We start from the raw sequence: 19,420 nt of genomic DNA, 5'->3' as shown, positions 1-19,420 counted from the left end.
AATTTATACCCTTTTATTAAAGAAAAAAAAAAACAAAACAAAACACAACCAACAACAAACACAACTGCTAAGTGCTGCAAAAAAATCATAGCCATGGTGAAGGGTACACCATGTAATTGCATGACTCAGTCATCATTGAATTTAGCTGTGTGGTGACCTATAGCAGTTAGATGATCCTTTCATGAATCTATGGATTCTTTAAAAAATTGCAGAAAATATTGAAAGGAAAAAATACTCACCATTCATCACATGATAGTATCAGTAAACTAAGTTAAATCTGTCTGCTCTAGAAAAGTTAGTTTATCACAAAGTAAAACGTTTGTTGTAATTTTTTTCACCGCACTTAGAAATTCTTGCATGTAGACTATTGGTATGTGTGTAAGAGTTTTAGGCACAATTGTACTAATGCGTAGCAGTCCTGCTGTAGCATAATGCTGCTGGGACTTGTGACTCTTTGCAGAGTAAAAACAAAGCTAAACCATTCTAAGCTCTTTCATGGTTTTAAAAACCAGCTTCCACGAATTTTTTAATCCAATGTGCAGGGAACTGGTGAGAGCTGACATTGTTTATGTGTTGTTGTGTGGATTGTTTGTAAGTGACAGTTGGGAAAATATCTGTTTCAGAGGTTTTATTCTTATTTATTTTCTCTTGGAATACAACTAGGTTCCTGTCTCTTATTTTTTCTCTTTGAGGAAGAAAGGTAATTGGCACTGGCAGGTCATTAGCTGACAGCTGTACACAGTTGTGTAACTCTTATAATTTACATGTTTCAGTGTCCTTACTCTTCAGAAGTGCTAGTCAATAATTAATTGGATGTAGGTATGCTGATGAGAGGGTTGTTAAGTCAAAGCTAATTCCAACAGCTTCGTATTTGAAGGTCAACTTAAATAGAATATGTCCTTTTTAACAAAGGCTATAAATTAATACCTTTTTTAACTGTTCATTGTTAGATGAGGGAAGATAAAATTTGAATGTATACAGCATTATTTTAAATTTAGGCCAAAATGCCAAGTTTCTGAATTTACCAGTTATACTGTAGTCATTTTGAAGGAAGACCCTCACAAGACTGATCCAGGTTCTGCTACGACCAGCATCTTGTCTCTTGATGTTGGCTGCTTTAGGAAATGACCATTCAAGAATCTTCATAATGGCATAACCAGACATAGAAACACGGAGAAACAGTGTTTTATTTGTTTTCACTGATTGATTTATTCTGAAAGAGATGTATATGCTCAAACTTTATGCCATCTGATAACCTTCAGTGACACAGCTAATCTTTTGGGATTTTTTTAATCTCTCTAAATTTTAAGGTATAATGTTACCTTATAGCACTAGCTTGATTCAAGTATGTGTAAGAAAGCTATCTCTACAGAAAAAGCTGAAGTGCACTATGCTATAAAATAAAAGGGCTTGATATTATGACAGCATGTAAATGTGCTGAGATACTTGGTAAAAGAAAATTATTTTTAAACCGTGCTACATCAATATAAGAATACTGTTGTGTAAGGTAACTGCTTGTGGAAAGTCTTTCACGCTAAAATCTAGGAAGTTCCTTGTTTATTATTTTACTGTTCTAAAGAACGACTCTGTTCAGACCCTGCTAATGCTTGACATGTTTATTACACCATGTTGTAAACTGCGTTATTCTATACTGTCGTTTCAGCAAACCTGCAATCTTGAAAATGTAAACCCTGAAACAAAGCGATATCTAGAGAAATCAGTTCAAGTGGGAAAAAGAAATGGACTCCATCTTCCTAAAGAAGTGCAGAATGTAAATATGGGCTATTAGTTTATAAAGCAAAGGTGACAAACTGTTCAAGGGATGAAATTATGGTTGTACAGTTTTACTAAGGATGTATTTCAACTTTTTTGCTTTTAGACCTGCTTAATTACTGCTCTAATCTGAATTGTTCGTAGACGCAGATCCATCCTTTAAATTTCAGTCACCTTAAGGTTTTTAATTTAAGCTGTTAGACATGGTACTTAGTGGATAGAGGTGGTGTATAGCACCTTGCTTAGCCTTCCAGAGTAAAAGAAAGCCTGTCTGGAAGAGTTTTGTTATATATTCTGATTACAGAGAATTCCAAAATTAGATCGATTCCTAGCCAAGAGACCTCTCAAAACTGTTGTTTGTGAGTCCAAGCTTCAGAAACTATGTACAATTGTTGCAAAGACACAGCTATTTTAATTTCAGTTATTAACTAGTGTTGTAAATTGTGTCCAAGATTTTAGCATTTTGTCTACAAAACCTTGAGGTAGCTTAAAGGGAGCACAAGCTGTACTGAGAATTTTGGCTCCATTAAGGGACGATTTACTCTAGTATATAAAAGCACTAGTCAATTTCTGAAGATCATGAAGTGAAATTATTGTATTTTAATATATATTTTTAATTATCTAAATATATAGTAAATATAATTATCTTTAAATTCTGAGTGATGTTGTATAGCAATCTCAATTTTTGACTCTTGAATAGTCTTCACCCTATGTAGAAAATAATCATTCCTCATCCACATCCTTCAGTTAGTGGGAACAGCTTCATGTGTATTTGCGTTGCTTAAGGGCAACTGATGCCTCTAAAGGAATTTCGAAATACTTTAGAAGGAGACAGTAGTTGAATTACACTGAAGTAAAAACTTGACCAATGATAATGTCTGCCAAGTTCTGTATTTGATATGTATTCTTCTACTGGTAACTACTGTGTTTATGTGAACTTGACAGTAAGGGGGAGAGGTGTTAGAAAATGTTTCAGATGGGTGAATATCAGGATTTTAAAAAGGATTTTGGAATGGTCTTGTCTTGTGTGGATATTCTCTTCTTTTTGTCATACGTGTACATTTCCAAAGGATTGTTTTTCAATAGGTTGCGTGCATTTTTGCTCCCTTGATTCTCATTGATTTTAGTGGATATTTTTACACTTAAAATGTCGTTTAGGCTTTTCAAATAAAAAAAAATAATTGAAGGTCAGCATATAATGCTGTTCAGAGAACATGTTTATGTAGTATTGCTCAGGACCAAAAGAAAGATAAAAAGGAGGATGAGGGAGAGTGAAGTGTGACACTACCTGCAGTGTGTTACTTGCTCAGTGCTGGTATTCACAGTCAGCTAGTAGAGAGCCTAGCTACGAAAAGTGATATACTATTCATGTGGATGGTAGTAATTGCCAAATTTGATTTTTTTTTTCCACTAAGTTCAGTCTATACTCAATACAGGAAATAAAGACGATGAAGAAAAAATTGAGTGAGCTGTGTATAGACTTCAACAAAAACTTGAATGAGGAAAACACTTTTCTTGTATTTTCTAAGGAAGAACTTGGTGAGTAGTATGCTTGCTCCTTCCATTTCTTCAACTTTCCAGTTGTACCAGTGTAATCGTTTTTGGCCCAGTAAATGATGGTTAGATCAAGTGAAATTCTGTTTTCCAATCTTCTCTGTTTCCTTTTTAATCCTTCCCCAAAGTCAGTTTACAATTACCCTTTGTAGGTTTTTATGATCTCTTCATAGATTTGTGCTTCCTAAAGTGTTTGCCTTTCATCGTTAGCATATCTGTCCTACTTTTTTTTCCATATCTTTACTCCTCTCTGCTTTTCTCAGTTCTCTACGATCAGGCAATCCCCTTTGTATTGTATTCATTGCAGTTATTGGAAAAACTTTTCTGTCCTGCAATATATTTTAGCTACTTCAATCATTTAAACTGATGTAGAGATTTTATGTGATGGAGAATTTGGGGTTTCGTTATCTGAAGGGCATGGCATAAAATGTGCTTTATTGACACCAGAGATTTTTTTAACGTCATATTCAGTTTTTATCTGGTACTCTTACAATGTATTTCTCTTTTGCTCACAAGGGTTTCTAATTTTTATTTTGCTTGGTTGTGATTTGAAAAGGTTTTAGCAAATAGCTGTAAAAAGAGGGGTTATGTTTCCATGGAGCTTTCTGATGTCAAACTGGATTGCAGCAAAACGAATGCAACAATCTCATAAAAAGAGAGGGGAGTAGGTAATTCTGGTAAATGTTGTTTATTAAATTGTATTCTGTAGAAGGCCTTCCTGATGACTTTATTAAGAGTTTAGAGAAGACTGAGGAAGATAAATATAAAATTACTTTAAAGTATCCCCACTATTTTCCTGTCATGAAGAAGTGCTGCATTTCGGAAACCAGGAGAAAGATGGAATTTGCTTTTAACTCGAGATGCAAAGAGGTATGTCATATATTGACTGTTCTATGTGGTAATGACAGAGTTGAAACATGGAGGTAGACATTCAAATGTTAGATTTCAGTTCTATATGTTGTCTAGTACTATGAAATCAAAACTTACCAGTGTGATCTTTAACAGTTTCTTGCTCCAGTTTATTCTGATGTCTAAAGCCCTTAGAAGCTGATGATCAGCCTGTGTGTTGTATGTATCTTGAAGTTTCAGTGGTGCTGTAAATAGAAATAGGATTCTGATCTTTTGCCTAATTTCCGTACAGTGTTCTGCAGCTGCTTACTGGTACTTCCTCCCAGAGAAGGATGTCTGTTTGTAGCTTCTGTGGTACTTTGGGATTCTTCAGAATGAGAGGAGTTATTTAAGCATACGTTTTAATTATGAAATACAGGTGATTAACTGTGAAATTAATGCATTGCATATTGATGAGAATTTTAATTATATGTTAAAAAAACCCTAATTTTTATAAAAGATTCCTTTGATTATCTGAAAAATAGCTGGTAACATGCCTCATGAAAAGAAGAAATAATTTCACCAATAATTTGTTTGATACTGATGAGACCAGGCACCTAGACAGGTACAAAACTAATGGAAAGAATAGAAGAAGTGTTATTCAGGCAATTGTACCAACCATTCATTGGAGAACAATGGCAGAGTTGAGCTTTTGTACTTGATGTGCTGGGAAATGTGAGTACAAGAGAAGATAAAAAGGCACCAAGAACTGAACACTCTGCCAGTCAGCACACTTAAAGAGATTTGCTGCTAAAACTGTGGGAAGATCTTCGAACTTAGTGCTTGGAAGAAAGAGTTTTCCCTGAGAAATCTTACTGTTTCAGAACTGCAGTTACATTTTCAGCTTCTCGAGGATCCTCCACCACATTTAGATCAGGGCCTGGGGTTTTTGTATTTCAGATCTCTTTCTCTGACAGCTATTGTCAGAGTGGCAAAAGAGGGAAATTTGCAAGCAAGCTTTGAATGATGGCCCAATTGATGGCAATTAAGCCTGCTGTCAGCAATTTCCCTGTTAGTTTTCACATTTAAATGATTGATGAAATAAATAAACTCTTTGCAACCGTTATCCTAAAAGGAAATGGTATATCTTTTGATTAATTAAAACAGATAAATCATAATTGACTAGAAAACTAGCTATCTGCAGTCAAATGCTGTGACAAAGAAACTACAAGAATCTAGCTAAACTGATGTTATTCTGTATTTATATCTTAAAGTATTTAATTTTAAATGTTTGCTGTTTGCAAACAATTGCATATATTATGCAGATAATTGTTTCCATGACATGTGTTTTCTGGTTTCACTTTACAAATGGGCCTCTCTTCTTTTTCAGGAGAACACAAAAATTCTTCAGCAGTTGCTTCCACTAAGGGCAAAAGTAGCAGAGCTTCTTGGTTATAATACACATGCCAACTTTGTCCTGGAGGTAAACACTGCAAAGAGCACAGATAACGTAACAGCCTTCTTAGGTTTGTCTTATTTATAAGCAATAGTTTTATGCTTGGTGTGGCAACACGACTCCTCAGCCAAGATAAATTTAAATATATAATTGGGGCACACTGTTCATCATGTTTAGATAGAAAAGGAACTCTCTGTTGCCTCTGTTCTGGCATACATCTTTTTGAACCATAGCTGCACAAATGCAATTGCTCCAAAACAGGGAAGCACAAGACCAAAATCCAAAAATAACTGCTTTGTGACAGCCAATATAGACAAGCGTTTATGTCTTTCTGTGCCCCAAGATGCAGTTATCCTAATTTAGAACCAGAATAACTTGAACAGCCTAAGCAATTTTATCAGTTCAAGAGGCTGCGTCATAGTTGCAGCTTTTCATTCCTTTAGGTTGGCTGCAATTGTCTGTGCATCTATAGCCTTAGTGTCTTTTTTCAATACAATTCCAGTAACTATAATGAAAGGTTACAGTATGTGATGATGCAGCTTCCATGAGCTAAATAGAAAAATTATATCTAGAATGATAGATTAAATCTGGAATTCACTGGCCTTCTAATGGAATTTGGTCTGAAAACAGAGATACCTTGTAAATATTAAACTGAGCAGTTTATGAATTTATAGTCATCCTGTTGACCTCAGTGGGCCTATTCTTGGGCATAGATTTAACCTCTACTTTCTGCAATTATGTAGTTCCACAGAACAGTATGTGTTCCTTTATTAATGTGTCCTAACACCACTTACATAAAAATATAAATAACCCCCCCAAAATAATTTAGTACAGCAATAAAGTCTGTCCGGTGGTGGTGGTTTTTTTGTGTTTATGCATCAATAAAGGTGTGCCTCTTCCTTCACCTGTAATTCTGTTGCATTTCTCCTGTTATGGTGTGAGTTCAGCTCCATATTTGGCAATTCCAATTATCCGTGTATTTGACAATGAACTTACACTTAATTTTTATTTATTTATGTTTTTTCAATATTATGATGTTTTATTTATCTAATTAGATGTTAGAATTACCTGATTTTTTTTAAGTGTACTGAAAGTAGTTTGGATTCTTCATTATATTTTTGTAATTCTAAATGGGCTTAAATAATGCTATGTTTATTCACTTGTTTTGAAGCTGACACACCTCATAATTTAGCAGTTATTGTCGTGACACTAACTTTCTACAGTATGAGATTGTATACCTTTATTCATAAGTATAATGTTTCATGGTAATTCTCGTAGAGGGAGAATGTTCATCAAATTAAATTAATTGTGAGCTCTAATTTAGTTCTTTTGATATATCCTTGGCTACAAGTATGACAGTATGATTTGCTCTGCTTTGTTCATGTATACTCATATTTTAAATCAATGTTCATAACCCAATCGTATGGCTAGGAGGAGAAGCATTCTGTCCTATGGCATATTCTGAATTTAGCATAAAGCAAACTGCAAACAGTATTCCAGTCATGTAAATGCATATAGTGGCTTACGGCCTACCTAGAAACAGGAATGGCAATTAATTCCTAAATTTTACACTCTAGATACCAATAGTGAACGGAGGTCATAAAGATTACTATCCAGTGACTTTGGTAGTCTAGAAGCTAGCCATTGTATAGGTAAGAACTCTTTCGTCTCATGTTCTTTTACAAGACTTTAGCTAGAAGTAGGTCATAATGTGTTTTGAAAAGTCTTCAAAGAAAAAGTAGTGTTTGAATTTCATGTTGCACTTCCAGTGACTAATGGTAGCTGTAGTTTTCAGCTCTTTCTGCAGCAACACATAAAGAGAACTGAGATTACATGAGGTAGAATCAAAGGCATCAAGCAAAAGTGTCTAGTGCTACTTTCTGTTTCTGATGTCTCTGAAAAAGTCTAAATTTACCAAAACTCTTCACAGTACTGCTAGGCCTGTGTGGACTCCTGTATTATTTATAGCATAACTGTAATTAAAACTCCTTAAGACAATCAAGCAGAGAGTTTGCTTGCTGTTCGTCAACAAATGGAAAACTCTAGAATCTACTCTTGGGGCATATGTTTAAAGTTCTGAGTGTATTTTATGGGAATACACATTATAGTAAGAAACACAGAAGCTGATTGCAGGGTTATCTTTGTTTCAGATGATTTGAGTAAGAAGCTAAAGCCATTGCTTGAGGAAGAAAGAGAATTCATCCTAGATTTGAAGAAAAAGGAGTGTAAAGAAAGAAACTTTGATTATGATGGAAGAATCAATGCATGGGATCTTCATTATTACATGAACAAAACAGAAGAGCTGAAGTACTCCATAGACCACGAAAAGCTGAAGGAATACTTCCCAATTGAGGCTGTTACAGAAGGCTTACTGACTATTTACCAGAAGCTGCTGGGACTTGTATTTGAGCAAGTAGAAAGTGCTCATGTTTGGCACGACAGCGTTACTCTTTATACAGTAAAGGATAATGCAACAGGAGAAATGTTAGGGCAGTTCTATTTGGACCTTTACCCCAGGTAATTATGACTTAGGTTTTTAAAATGGAATTGGTCTTAGTAGATTGCTAGCGTGGTTGAAATTAAATGCAATTGGAAGTAAATATTTGTCCCACTGGCAAGACTATTACCGTGTTCATTAAGTTGTCCTCTGGACTGTGTTCCCATTGTTTATACTTTCTCTTTTTTTTGCAGTACTACCATGTTTCTTGCTTATATTCAGTTTATGAAACATTACTGCTTTGTTTATTTTTCTGTGGTGTTGCTGTCAATTGTCTGTAATTTTTTGCCTCTATGAACGTTTCTCCTTCCTAAGTGTAATACTGGGGTTTACTTTTCGTTTATGTTGAACTGTTACTCCAGTCTGTTCAGATCAATCGTATTCCTGCCTGCCAAGTGTTCTTAGTTTATCCCGGTTCCTTTTTACACTTTGTATGTGTATTTTGTACCCTGTTGTCCAGACCGCTAAAGAAAATATCAAATAGATCTAGGACCAAGACTAGATTCCTGTTCAGCACACCTTGAAATGTACTTCCAGGTTGATCTCTGTAGCTCTCCAGCTCTCTTTGTAGCTACTTACAACATCATCTGTGTTCTATCACAGATTAGGAGACTAGACTGATTTGACAGGATTTATCCTTAGCTAGTCGTTTTTGACTGTTTCTCACTGGTTTTGGTGGGGTTTTTTGAATTGTTCTTTAGGAAATTTTTTAGAAATTTATAAATTGGCTGATACCCTTTTTTAATATAAATTGATTTAAGGTTTCTCTGTGCTAAGAAAATTAGGTTAGGCAATGCGATAGTACATAATTTGTACTTTTTAAGATAGGCACATGTTATCTCCTCCTCCTGCTCCCCCCCTTTTTGTGTATCATGTGAATTGCTGAAGCTATTTGTTAGTAAGAACCTTCTAACTTAACTACTCCTGTTTAGGGCAAAAATTTCAATAGAAATTTTTCTTTAAATTTTTGGATAACACTGAAAATGCCTCCTGTAATAAAACCAAAAATATTGCTTCAGAGGACAGAACCTAGTCCTTCCTGTTATAGTAGCAGTTTAAAATACAATTAACATCTAAAGGATATATATTTTCAATATATGAGTAAAAATCAAATTGTTGTAAATGCTGCTATGGATCTTGAACTGATGCAATTTAAGTACTGGGGTTTTTTCCCCTTGTGCTCTGAAAAGGTTCTTAAACTTAACGAGTCTTAGAAGTCATGAAAAGATATAATTTCTTTGTGTAAAGTTTTAAAGAGACACTGACTGATTGTCCCTGTTCTTGAGTAGGCTTTGCCATTCTGGTGACAGGCTTGTGGTTTGAAGATAGTGTTTGATATATTTTCTTACACAGAGAGGGAAAGTATGGGCATGCAGCATGCTTTGGTCTCCAACCCGGCTGTCTTCTCTCTGATGGCAGCAGAATGATGTCTGTAGCTGCTTTGGTAACCAACTTCACAAAACCAGCATCAGGTCGCCCATCATTGCTGAGACATGATGAAGTAAAGACTTACTTCCATGAATTTGGTCATGTAATGCATCAGATATGTGCACAGGTTAGTGATGTTTCAATTCCAGTGTAAGACTTATTTCTTTCTCCACTGTCTCAAAGCAAATATAAGTCCATTTTTCTAATTTTAGTAAAGTACATATGCAAGTTTTTTGTTATTTTTCAAAACTGGAGTTTGGGGTTTTTTTGTTTTTAATTTTTATTTAAAGCTACAGCAATGAATACACTTTCTTATGAAAAACATTTTCATAGGAACATATACTTTTGCGTTTGCCCATGCAGGTACCTGGGACGAGTGAATAGATCCGTGTGTCAGGTAAAGAAGGTACTCAGTGGTGGCTTCTGCTACAGCTGTCTAGAGGGCCTTTTATTACTTCTAGCAGCATGCTAGATATTAGAAGCAAAAAAAGGTTGCTATACGTATGAATGCAAATGATTTCTGAATCCAGATCACATCCAACATTTTGGCAGGTCTTGGCTGAGCTATCATATTTTCTGTTCTCCTGTCTGACAGACAGGGTTCTCACAGTGACAGGAAAGAACTGAAGCTAGTCTGCGGATTTTGCATGAAGATGTCAATAAAGTTGTAAAATTGCTGGTTCCATTTTTACTTACATGTAAAATTGATTCTGCCAGATGATAAATTTATTATTGGCCTAATGAAAGTTTTATGTTTCAGAGAGAAACAAGTGTCAGTATTCATTCACCAAAAAATTCGCTTAATTATCTAGAAATTCAGACTTTGTGTAGCACTGCTTTCATATTCTTAATACACAAGTACGAAATAATAAAATCAAAGAAATATGACATACAGTGAATTTTATTTCTTGACCTTGATCCTAGAGACTAGGATGGCAAAATAAAGAAACAAAGTCATAGAAATCATATATTAAACCTGGAATTAAATGAATTACATTCAAGGAAACTTCACAACAAGTAGCTAGACTTGCTTAGATATTTTTGCATCATGTTGAAGGTATAAATATGATTATTTGATCATCTTCACTCTGAGAGGTGTTTCTGACCTCAAAAATTGAGAAATAAAACCTGTTCTTTCTTTCAAACTACCTAGAAGTGTTTATAAATGAGACACGTTTACTGTTGGTACAAAATTGACCGCAACATTTTGATAACCGATGGACTGGAGGATGTGCCTGGGTGCTGCAGAGCCCCTTCTGGGCAGCCCAAGCCAACAATCCCAATATGTACGTACTTCACTTGCTGTGGAAATGCACACAGATCAGAGAGGCCTGCTTTCCAGTTGTCTGTCCCACTGCTCATATGGTTTCTGTGTGCATAGCTACCATGCTTACTGCTGTTATATGTTATGTAAATTGTTATTTGCATACCTGCAAATAACTTGCTAGTCCCACTTAAAAACATCCTGTCCCCTGGGATCTGTGTGTGCAACACACTATCTTGTTTCACATGATAATTTGTTTAAGCATGTTGAAACTTGACATTTAAAGGTTATGCGGGGATCAGACTGAATGGGAATCTGTGAGCTGCTGGTAAGGGTCAGCTTTTGGAGACTGATACTCCTTGTCACGTGCTGGGAATCTGCTGGAAAGTGAGATTATCAGGGCAGGGAGAGGATCTATTTATGCTGTTAGGGGAGGAAAGCTATTTAAGTACCTTGAACCAAATGTCTTAATATTTTTTGTTAGCATGGTGCACTTGTGTGGGTAAATGAGGATATCTGGAGGCTAACAAACTCTTGCACTCCTCTTGCCTTTTGCTCTAGCTATTTTTATCACTGTTTCTTCCCAACTGATGCTTCCTAGCTTTTCTTCATAGCTGCTATTCAGCAAGAAGGGACAGCCTGTTACAGCTACGGGTTCGAGTAACCAACTAGTGTAAATGAAGGCAAATGTTTTTCTCCTTTTCTGCTGTTCTTCTGAAGACTTGAGGGGAAGATATATGCATGTGACATAGCTGTCAGTTCAATGTTATGTCCCATATTACACATGCTTTTTTTTTTGTAAACCTGCAAGAAAGTAAGTTCAAATGCCAGTACTCCTGTATGCATCTATTCCCTAGTGGAGGCTGGAACTTAAGAATATCTACGTCTCTTAGAGAGGGTGTTTGAGAAACTGAGAATTCTCTTTTAGCACTTGAAATGTTATGTTAGAATGTTGCTGAGAAGGGGAGAACAATAAAATTAGGTTGGCAAGAGGACGTAGACTTATTACAGTAAAATCTTTGAATAAGTGCGGTTGACTGTAAGGCAGTAAACTATTTTATAAGTGTGTAATTGGAGTTTATTATTTTACTTTGGGGTAATACAACAAAATTATATAACAGTTTACAAATTATATCATTGTCATGAGACAGCATAGAAATATTTGTATTGCCGTCACAACCTAAAGGTAAAAATCAATAATATAAAGAAAACTTCCTATTTCACACCAGTAGAGAATGCAGTAAATAACTACGGAGTAATCTGTTTTGTTGCTTGGTAATAGTCTTATATCTGAATTTTTGCCCTCCTTTCTTTAAAATTAGCTTTTTATTGTTATTATTGACCTGTTCAAATCATTCCTTTTGCTTTGATTAACACTGAAATTTTGACATCTGAAAGTTTATATTCTGCTAGAAATCCTGGCTTCTATTTTCATGTAATACAATAGCTTTTCCTTTTAGACTGATTTTGCTAGATTTAGTGGAACTAATGTGGAAACAGACTTCGTAGAGGTACCTTCACAAATGTTTGAGAACTGGGTGTGGGAAAAAGGACCACTACAGCAAATGTCAAGACATTATAAAGATGAAAGCCACGTTGGAGACACTCTGCTTGAGAAGCTTGCTGCCTCTAGGATGGCTAATACAGGTATCTCTGCCCTCCCTCCCCACAGTATAAGAAATATATAATTTAAAAAACAGGTGAGAAACCTTAAAGACAAACGTACAAAGCCCATTACATTTCTTCTGTGTGTACACTTACCACTGTCTTTCTGGGTTTATTTGTGTGGGTACCACCATTAATAAAGGCTGTGATGATAGATACCACTATTTGCAGGCACAGTAGCAGCTCTGATTTTCCAGGCTACTCACAGAAATTAAGTATCTTTGCATTCCTCTCCTTTTTTACTTCCCAACTCTACTTATTTAAAATTGGCAGCAGGGGTAAAAGTCTTGAGTTTTCTGTTCTTTGTTTTGTTTTTTTTCCTGGCAGCCCAGGGCAGGCACTGTGCACAAGTACAGTATCAGATTTTCTACAGGTATCGTCTACATTTGATTCGCACTTGACAGACATGAAAGTTGTTTGCTGAACATACATAGCATATACCAGACAAAAGTTTTGTAGCCCTGCATTGCTCAAACAGCCTCTTAACTTCTCAAGCCATAGCCTCAAGTTCATGTTCTTTACCTTCCCAGCAGATATACTTCCTTCGCAAACTGACATCCCAACTGTCTTCTCCTTTGACTTGTCTTGTACTTGTAGTCTTGTACTACCTTACATGTATCTCCAAAGTGAGATTGTAATCTCATGTCGTCACCTATCATCTCATTGTTATTCTGTCACTCTCACCGCTCTGTCCCTGTAAGCAGGACTCCCCCAGTATCAGTCTTACCCATTTATGGTACAATTTGTCATTAAGCCACTGCTTTTCATTTCAAATTGCTTCCCTATCCTGAACAAGAAGTCCTTGTCCTTCTGGCTTGTACAGGCACTGTAGCTACCTAAGCATTTTGTTTGAGTAAAGGTTCATACCTTGTAGCTTCTTCAGAAAAGCCTGCAGCAGCAATCCTTGCTGTTCTTTGAAGTACTTACTACCATCTGTTCAAGCCCTGAATGAAACGGTATACTGGAATTGGAGACATCTGAAAACATAATTTTAAATACTGAAATTTGCTTATAAAATATCTGCTTTATTTTGGTTTTCATCTGTGAGGAAAATAATACTTGAAAAGATGGAGGTTATAATGACAATTCCTGTATTACAAATGTCTCTCAGCTTTTGTAAATGAAGCAATTCAAATGGTAGTGACATAACTCCAAGATTTTTCTATGGGTAAAATTCTAATAATTTAGGATGCATGTTGAGATCTTTGAATGAAAGGTGCTAACGAAACTCCAGCTACTTTGATGCTAGTTAATTAAATGTTCTTGCCCAATTAGGCTTTTTAACCCTCCGTCAGATTGTTTTGAGCAAAGTTGACCAGGCACTGCATACAAAGCCATCTGTTGACCCAGCAGATGAATATGCTAAATACTGTGTGGAGATTCTAGGAATTCCTGCCACCCCAGGTATGTCAGTATGGAGCTTTTAAACAGCATGTCAAAGTAGTTTCATCAAAAATGCTTTTCTTTCCCAGTAATGCTTGGCATACAAAAAAAAACGGAGTTTTGTTTATAAAAGAATCTATTTTATGAAGCTGAAATAATTACTTTGAAACCTGGGGGAATGTTAATGATATCTTCTGAAGGAAGATTAGGGTAAATATAAAACTTAACCTTTTGCAGGTTATTTTTTCAAGTGACATGATGTGAATACCACTTTAGATGTTCTGTCACATCTGTGTTGGATGTGCAACTAGACTAAAATGGGAAACTGAGTTTCCTTTGTAGTCAACAGAATATGGCCAGTACTTTCAGGCATACTCAGGCTCTTTATGTTAGAAGTTTCAGAGTAGTTGATAAAAATTCCTTATTAATTTATTCTTAAAATTGAAGTACTGGATACATCAAATAAATAACTGCATTTGATTTAAATAGATCAATGTTAAATCTACTTTTTAAGGAACAAACATGCCAGCTACTTTTGGACATCTGGCAGGTGGTTATGGTGGTCAGTACTATGGATACCTGTGGAGTGAAGTGTTTTCCATGGACATTTTTTATAGCTGCTTTAAGCAAGAAGGAATAATGAATCCAAAGGTAGGTGATGAATACTTTTTCTTAAAGGCTTTTGTTGCACTTTGTCTCTGAAACCATATTTTTTGCAGTCAGGATCATAGAATCATAGAACAGTTTGGGTTGAAGGGACCTTAAAAGATAATCTTGTTCCAACCCCCGTGCCATGGACAGGGACACCTTCCACTAGACCAGGGTGCTCAAAGACCCATCCAACCTTGAATACTGCCAGGGAGGGGGCAGCCACAGCTTCTCTGGGCAACCTGTGCCAGTGCCTCACCACCCTCATAGTAAAGAGTTTCTTCCTTATATCTAATCTAAATCTGCCCTCTTTCAGCTTGAAGCCATTACCCCTTGTCCTGTCACAACAGGTCTTGTGCAAAAGTTTGTCCCCATTTTTCTTATAAGCCCCCTTGAAGTACTGAGAGGCCACAATCAGGGCCCCCCAGAGCCTTCTCTTCCCCAGGCTGAACAGCCCCAACTCTCTCAGCTTTTCCTCACAGGAGAGGTGCTCCAGCCCTCTGATCATTTTGGTGGCCCTCCTCTGGACCTGCTCCAACAGTTCCATGTCTTTCCTGTGCTGAGCACTCCAGAGCTGGACACAGGACTCCAGATGGGGTCTCACCAGAGCGGAGCAGAGGGGCAGAATCCCCTCCCTCGACCTGCTGGCCACTCTGCTTTTGATGCAGCCCAGGATATGGTTGGCTTTCTGGGCTGTGAGTGTGCACTGCTGGGTCATGTTGAGCTTTTCGTCAGCCAACACCCTGAAGACCACCTCCTCAGGGCTGCTATCAATCCATTCTCCACCCAGCCTATATTTGTGCTTAGGATTGCCCCAACCCAGGTGCAGGACCTTGCACTTGGCCTTGCTGAACTTCATGAGGTTCGCACAGGCCCACCTCTCAAGCCTGTCAAGGTCCTTCTGGATGGCATCCCTTCCTTCCAGTGTGTCGACTGCACCACACCATATGATCCATAGGTATGACACCTCAAGTACTTCTTCTGTACCTGTCAAGTTAAGATCAATTAAAAAAAGTGTATAAATAACTTAATTTAGAAAATCATCTATAAATTTCCAAAAGCACTTGGATTTTAATATAATTCTTACATAGTCATATATTTAATATTATATTCTGACACTTTAAAGACATTGTGTTGCATTGACTAATGCCTTCCTCTTTTAATTTTAGACTGAAAAAACATATTCGTCCATTGCAAGAGTAGAGGCATATTATTCTGCTGTGAAAGCTGTATGATAATGGTGCTCTATTTCCATTACCTCGTGTGGTACTTCTGTGTAGCTATTATTTAGAAAACTGAATTTATTTTGAGATTTCTCTTTCACAGCACAGCATAACTCGCAAATTTTTTTCTCTTTAGTTTCTCTCCCAAGTGGCTTTTGCAGTTCAAATTATTGGCAAGTTCTGGATTTACTGGCTTTTTTCTCCTTGTGTAATTCTCCAGACTCTTCTGCCTCCAGCAGAAAGAAAGGATAGCTAGTGGTGTGATTAGTAGTCCTGCCAATTCTGGCAACCTTTTTGATTTTTCAGAGATTATAGTATTAGACTTGTGATTGAGATGCTGCAGTTCTATCATGGGGAAAGACCTTTCAGTTTTCCTGATCCTCTTATCTGTCTTCTGGATACAGCAGCCGGCACTAGTTCTTCCCTTCAGTAAATGTATACAAGACAGAAGTAAATGAGAGAGTAGAAAGTGCTTCACTTAGCTGTTCCTCTCCTGGAATTTGCCTGGATTCCTCCGTTTCCTCATCATAGCAACCAGAACTTCTACAACTGTCCCTGCCTCTAAAGGGTGGAGAAAGAAAACGAGATTAGACTTTGACCTGTACAAAGAGAGGAGTCCAAAGAGGAGATGGGGTAAGGGCTAGAAAACTGAGGCAGTGGTTAGGCCAGTAAAACTCAAAGAGGTTTTATGAAGAAAAGCAGCAAACTGAATAGTTTGAGAGAAGACATAACGAAAGGTTTGGAGGTCAAGATTGATTTTGAAGTGCTAGAGGTACATGTGAGAATACGCACACCTGCTTATGCAATGAGAATACTGTCACTCATAAATAAGAGCAGGAGAGAAGTAATGGCAAGTTAAATCAGAGAATAAAATAACTTTTTAATAAAATGCTGTTCATATGGATCTTGAAAATGGCACTTGGGGAAGGGTCATACTTATGGGGTTTTTTGACTGTTAGCAGTTGGGAGAGATGGATAAGGGTGCTGGTGCCAGACTTGTGGGACTTCATGTCACCTCTCTGTTCTGGCAAATGCCTAGCCCCCCCAGTGTCATCACAGACCTTTTTTCTGTTAGCTTTACTCCCCTACTCTCAAAACTCTTTTCTGAGTGATTGTATAGTCAAAACCCTAAGGTATAGTTTGCCAGAATTGCTCTGTGACCTTTGCTTCTCCTGAGGGATAAAAGCGTCTTTTATTCTGACATTCTGTGGGACTTTTATTTTCTTTGTCTGTGTATGGGAAGCTTTGAGAATAAATTAATCACGCTGGGAGTGAATATTTGCTATGGTTCGCCCAAAGGGAACTAGTGCCTCTTTTAAGGTGAAGCCTGCTGCCCAGGCTAAGTGAGGAAGAAAAATGATTATTTGTGTGTGCATGTGTCACTTGCTTTCTAGCATATGTGTGCACACGCACACTTCTCTTGAATGCTGATGTAACTTCTGGGGTAGCTCTGTGGAGATTCCCCCCCTCTTTGGAACAATGCTATCTTCTCAAATTGGTTGTCTTTTAACCTGTTTTCCTTATTTGCATTCCATGTAAGTGTAGTAGTTCTGTCGGATGGGACAAACAACCTCTTATAGACAAATACTAGATAGCAGTGTGATTTTTGTAGTTACTCATATTACTTTACTTCTAGATTTAGACTACTCCTCAGAACAGCAGGAAAGGAAAACAGTTATGCTATTATGACTAGGGCTTTTAGAATTTTGGCTTACCTCTTCCTGTCAGAATAAAACCTCTCTTCCTGTTTTGAGCAACAGTTAGAGAAACTGGTTTCAGAGACTATATCTGTAAAAATTCTTCAGCAAATACTTAACTCTAACTTAATTGGTTGTCACACTCCTCAATTATTGCACATTATTTGAAATAACCTCTGGTCTCTGTAGGACTGAGCAATGTGCTGGCTCTGGAGAAACAGCAGCAAAGACTCAAATCTACTCAAATGACACTTTTAAACTATGAGGAACGGTATTTTCATTTGCTGCTGATGTTCAGGAAACTAACACAAACAGTGAAGAATAAGCAATACTTCAGTGAATTTTTTTTTTTATATTTTCGTTTTTTCCAGATGTAGTTCAGACAATGCAATTGGTAAAGCAATTAAGTCATGGAAGTCCATCAGTTAAAAAGACCCATGCTTGTTTTTGCAGTAGAGTTATCAGGAAGCAGTGTGGTCCTGTAATCTCATAGTTTTGACATGTAGAGAAGTATATATGTGTATATACAGTGACTAAAAGGAAGAACATTGTTTTCTTCGATAGCAGAAGCATCTGGGACATCTGCATGCAAAATAATATTTAAGAAAGTCCTTATTACTTATGTTGTCTCAGAGGCTTGGTTCATTCTTTTTAAAGGAATCCATTCCTTCTGAAGTAATAATGTTTCTTCCTGAAAATAAAACCAGACTTAAGTCTCTGGTACTTTAAGTTACTTCAGTAGGTGAGTTAGATGTCTTTGTATATATTATATATACTAATATGCATATAATATGTGTATATGTGCCTTATCATTCCTCAATGCTATTTCTATCTGTCTTTGAACTATCATCACTGTTCTCCAAACACAAATTCAAGAAAGAGAAGTCATCAATTAAGAGAGAAGGGATGTTAGATTCCCTCTTTGTGCCAGTCATTCATGGCGATAATCCATCACTGAAGATTATGTGGAGATTGTGCATGTGTTATGCTTTGTAGACTGTCTTCCAGACAAGTTGAGGCTGTAATTTCCAAAACAGTGTAAAAACACAAGAAAAATTGTTTCTTCAAGAATAGGTTAAATTTCTGCTGTTTGGAGTTCTTCCTGCACATCTAAATTATGGTTGTGGTGGATCCTGATTTGGCATTAAGAAAATCTGGAAGGAGGGAAGGTGTTTAATCATGAGCAGATTTTTAAATACGCAAGAAATATGCAAAAGAGGCAGTTCACAAGATAAGACATACTGACATTCTGCTTTACCTTTTATCAGGCTGGGATGAAATACAGAAACCTCATTTTGAAACCTGGAGGATCTTTGGATGGGATGGATATGCTGCAAAATTTCTTGGAACGTAAACCAAGTCAGAGAGCTTTCCTACTGAGTAAGGGGTTATGTGTTCAGTAAAATTATGGATCCTTTGTAATGGTATATAAGTATGGAATGAGCTGGAAATGTCAGTGTGTTTCACATCTTAACTCTGTATCACTGTAGGGAAATTTAGTCATTTTTTGATGATTTTTTAAATTGTATAAATAAAAATGTGATTTTTTAAAAAATTGCATAGGACAACAAAATTCAACACATAATGGAAAAAATTATGAGATGTGCAGAAGCTGAGGAATTTGGATGGTAATTTTTTTTTAATGTGATGAAGTTATGCTAATGAGTGTGGGGAGCTGATGCCATGTTTCTGTTTTAATAGGCGCACTTAAACTATGTGAACCAGTTTTAAAAATGGAGGGGAAAAAAGGACACTACCAGCAATAAAAGAAACAGATTCATTCTTATTCGGTATTCTGCTGTTGTATTGATGGATCACCAGTGTATTTGATGGAGAGGAAGTGTGTTTGATTTCATCATGGTTTGGGTTCAGTCTAGCTTCCTGACAAATAAGAATCTGCCCCAGACAGCTTTATAGCAGACATACTTGTATGATACTTTCAGAATTCATTGTGATGCATGTTAAATTTTTGTATCATTTACAAACTTATACAGTAGAACTAAA

The 19,420-nt window shown here is 36.6% G+C and overlaps 1 protein-coding gene across 1 annotated transcript in view; it reads left to right on the top strand.

Annotated features, from left to right (window-relative positions):
* NLN (neurolysin) overlaps positions 1–19,184 on the top strand; it is a 42,320-nt gene extending 23,136 nt beyond the window's left edge. The window contains exons 4-13 of the mRNA XM_075411819.1: positions 1,664–1,771; positions 3,210–3,312; positions 4,037–4,197; positions 5,546–5,681; positions 7,762–8,128; positions 9,462–9,663; positions 12,261–12,447; positions 13,741–13,869; positions 14,363–14,499; positions 18,685–19,184. Coding sequence (XP_075267934.1) covers positions 1,664–1,771; positions 3,210–3,312; positions 4,037–4,197; positions 5,546–5,681; positions 7,762–8,128; positions 9,462–9,663; positions 12,261–12,447; positions 13,741–13,869; positions 14,363–14,499; positions 18,685–18,819 — 1,665 coding nt within the window. The 3' untranslated portion in view covers positions 18,820–19,184. The remainder of the gene's footprint in view (positions 1–1,663; positions 1,772–3,209; positions 3,313–4,036; positions 4,198–5,545; positions 5,682–7,761; positions 8,129–9,461; positions 9,664–12,260; positions 12,448–13,740; positions 13,870–14,362; positions 14,500–18,684) is intronic.
* Positions 19,185–19,420: the final 236 nt, after the last annotated feature.

The sequence above is a fragment of the Opisthocomus hoazin genome, chromosome Z, assembly GCF_030867145.1.
Source record: "Opisthocomus hoazin isolate bOpiHoa1 chromosome Z, bOpiHoa1.hap1, whole genome shotgun sequence".
In the NCBI taxonomy this organism is placed as follows: domain Eukaryota; kingdom Metazoa; phylum Chordata; class Aves; order Opisthocomiformes; family Opisthocomidae; genus Opisthocomus; species Opisthocomus hoazin.
The sequence above is the reverse complement of the archived record's forward strand: the minus strand, read 5'-3'. Positions and strand labels throughout refer to the sequence as shown.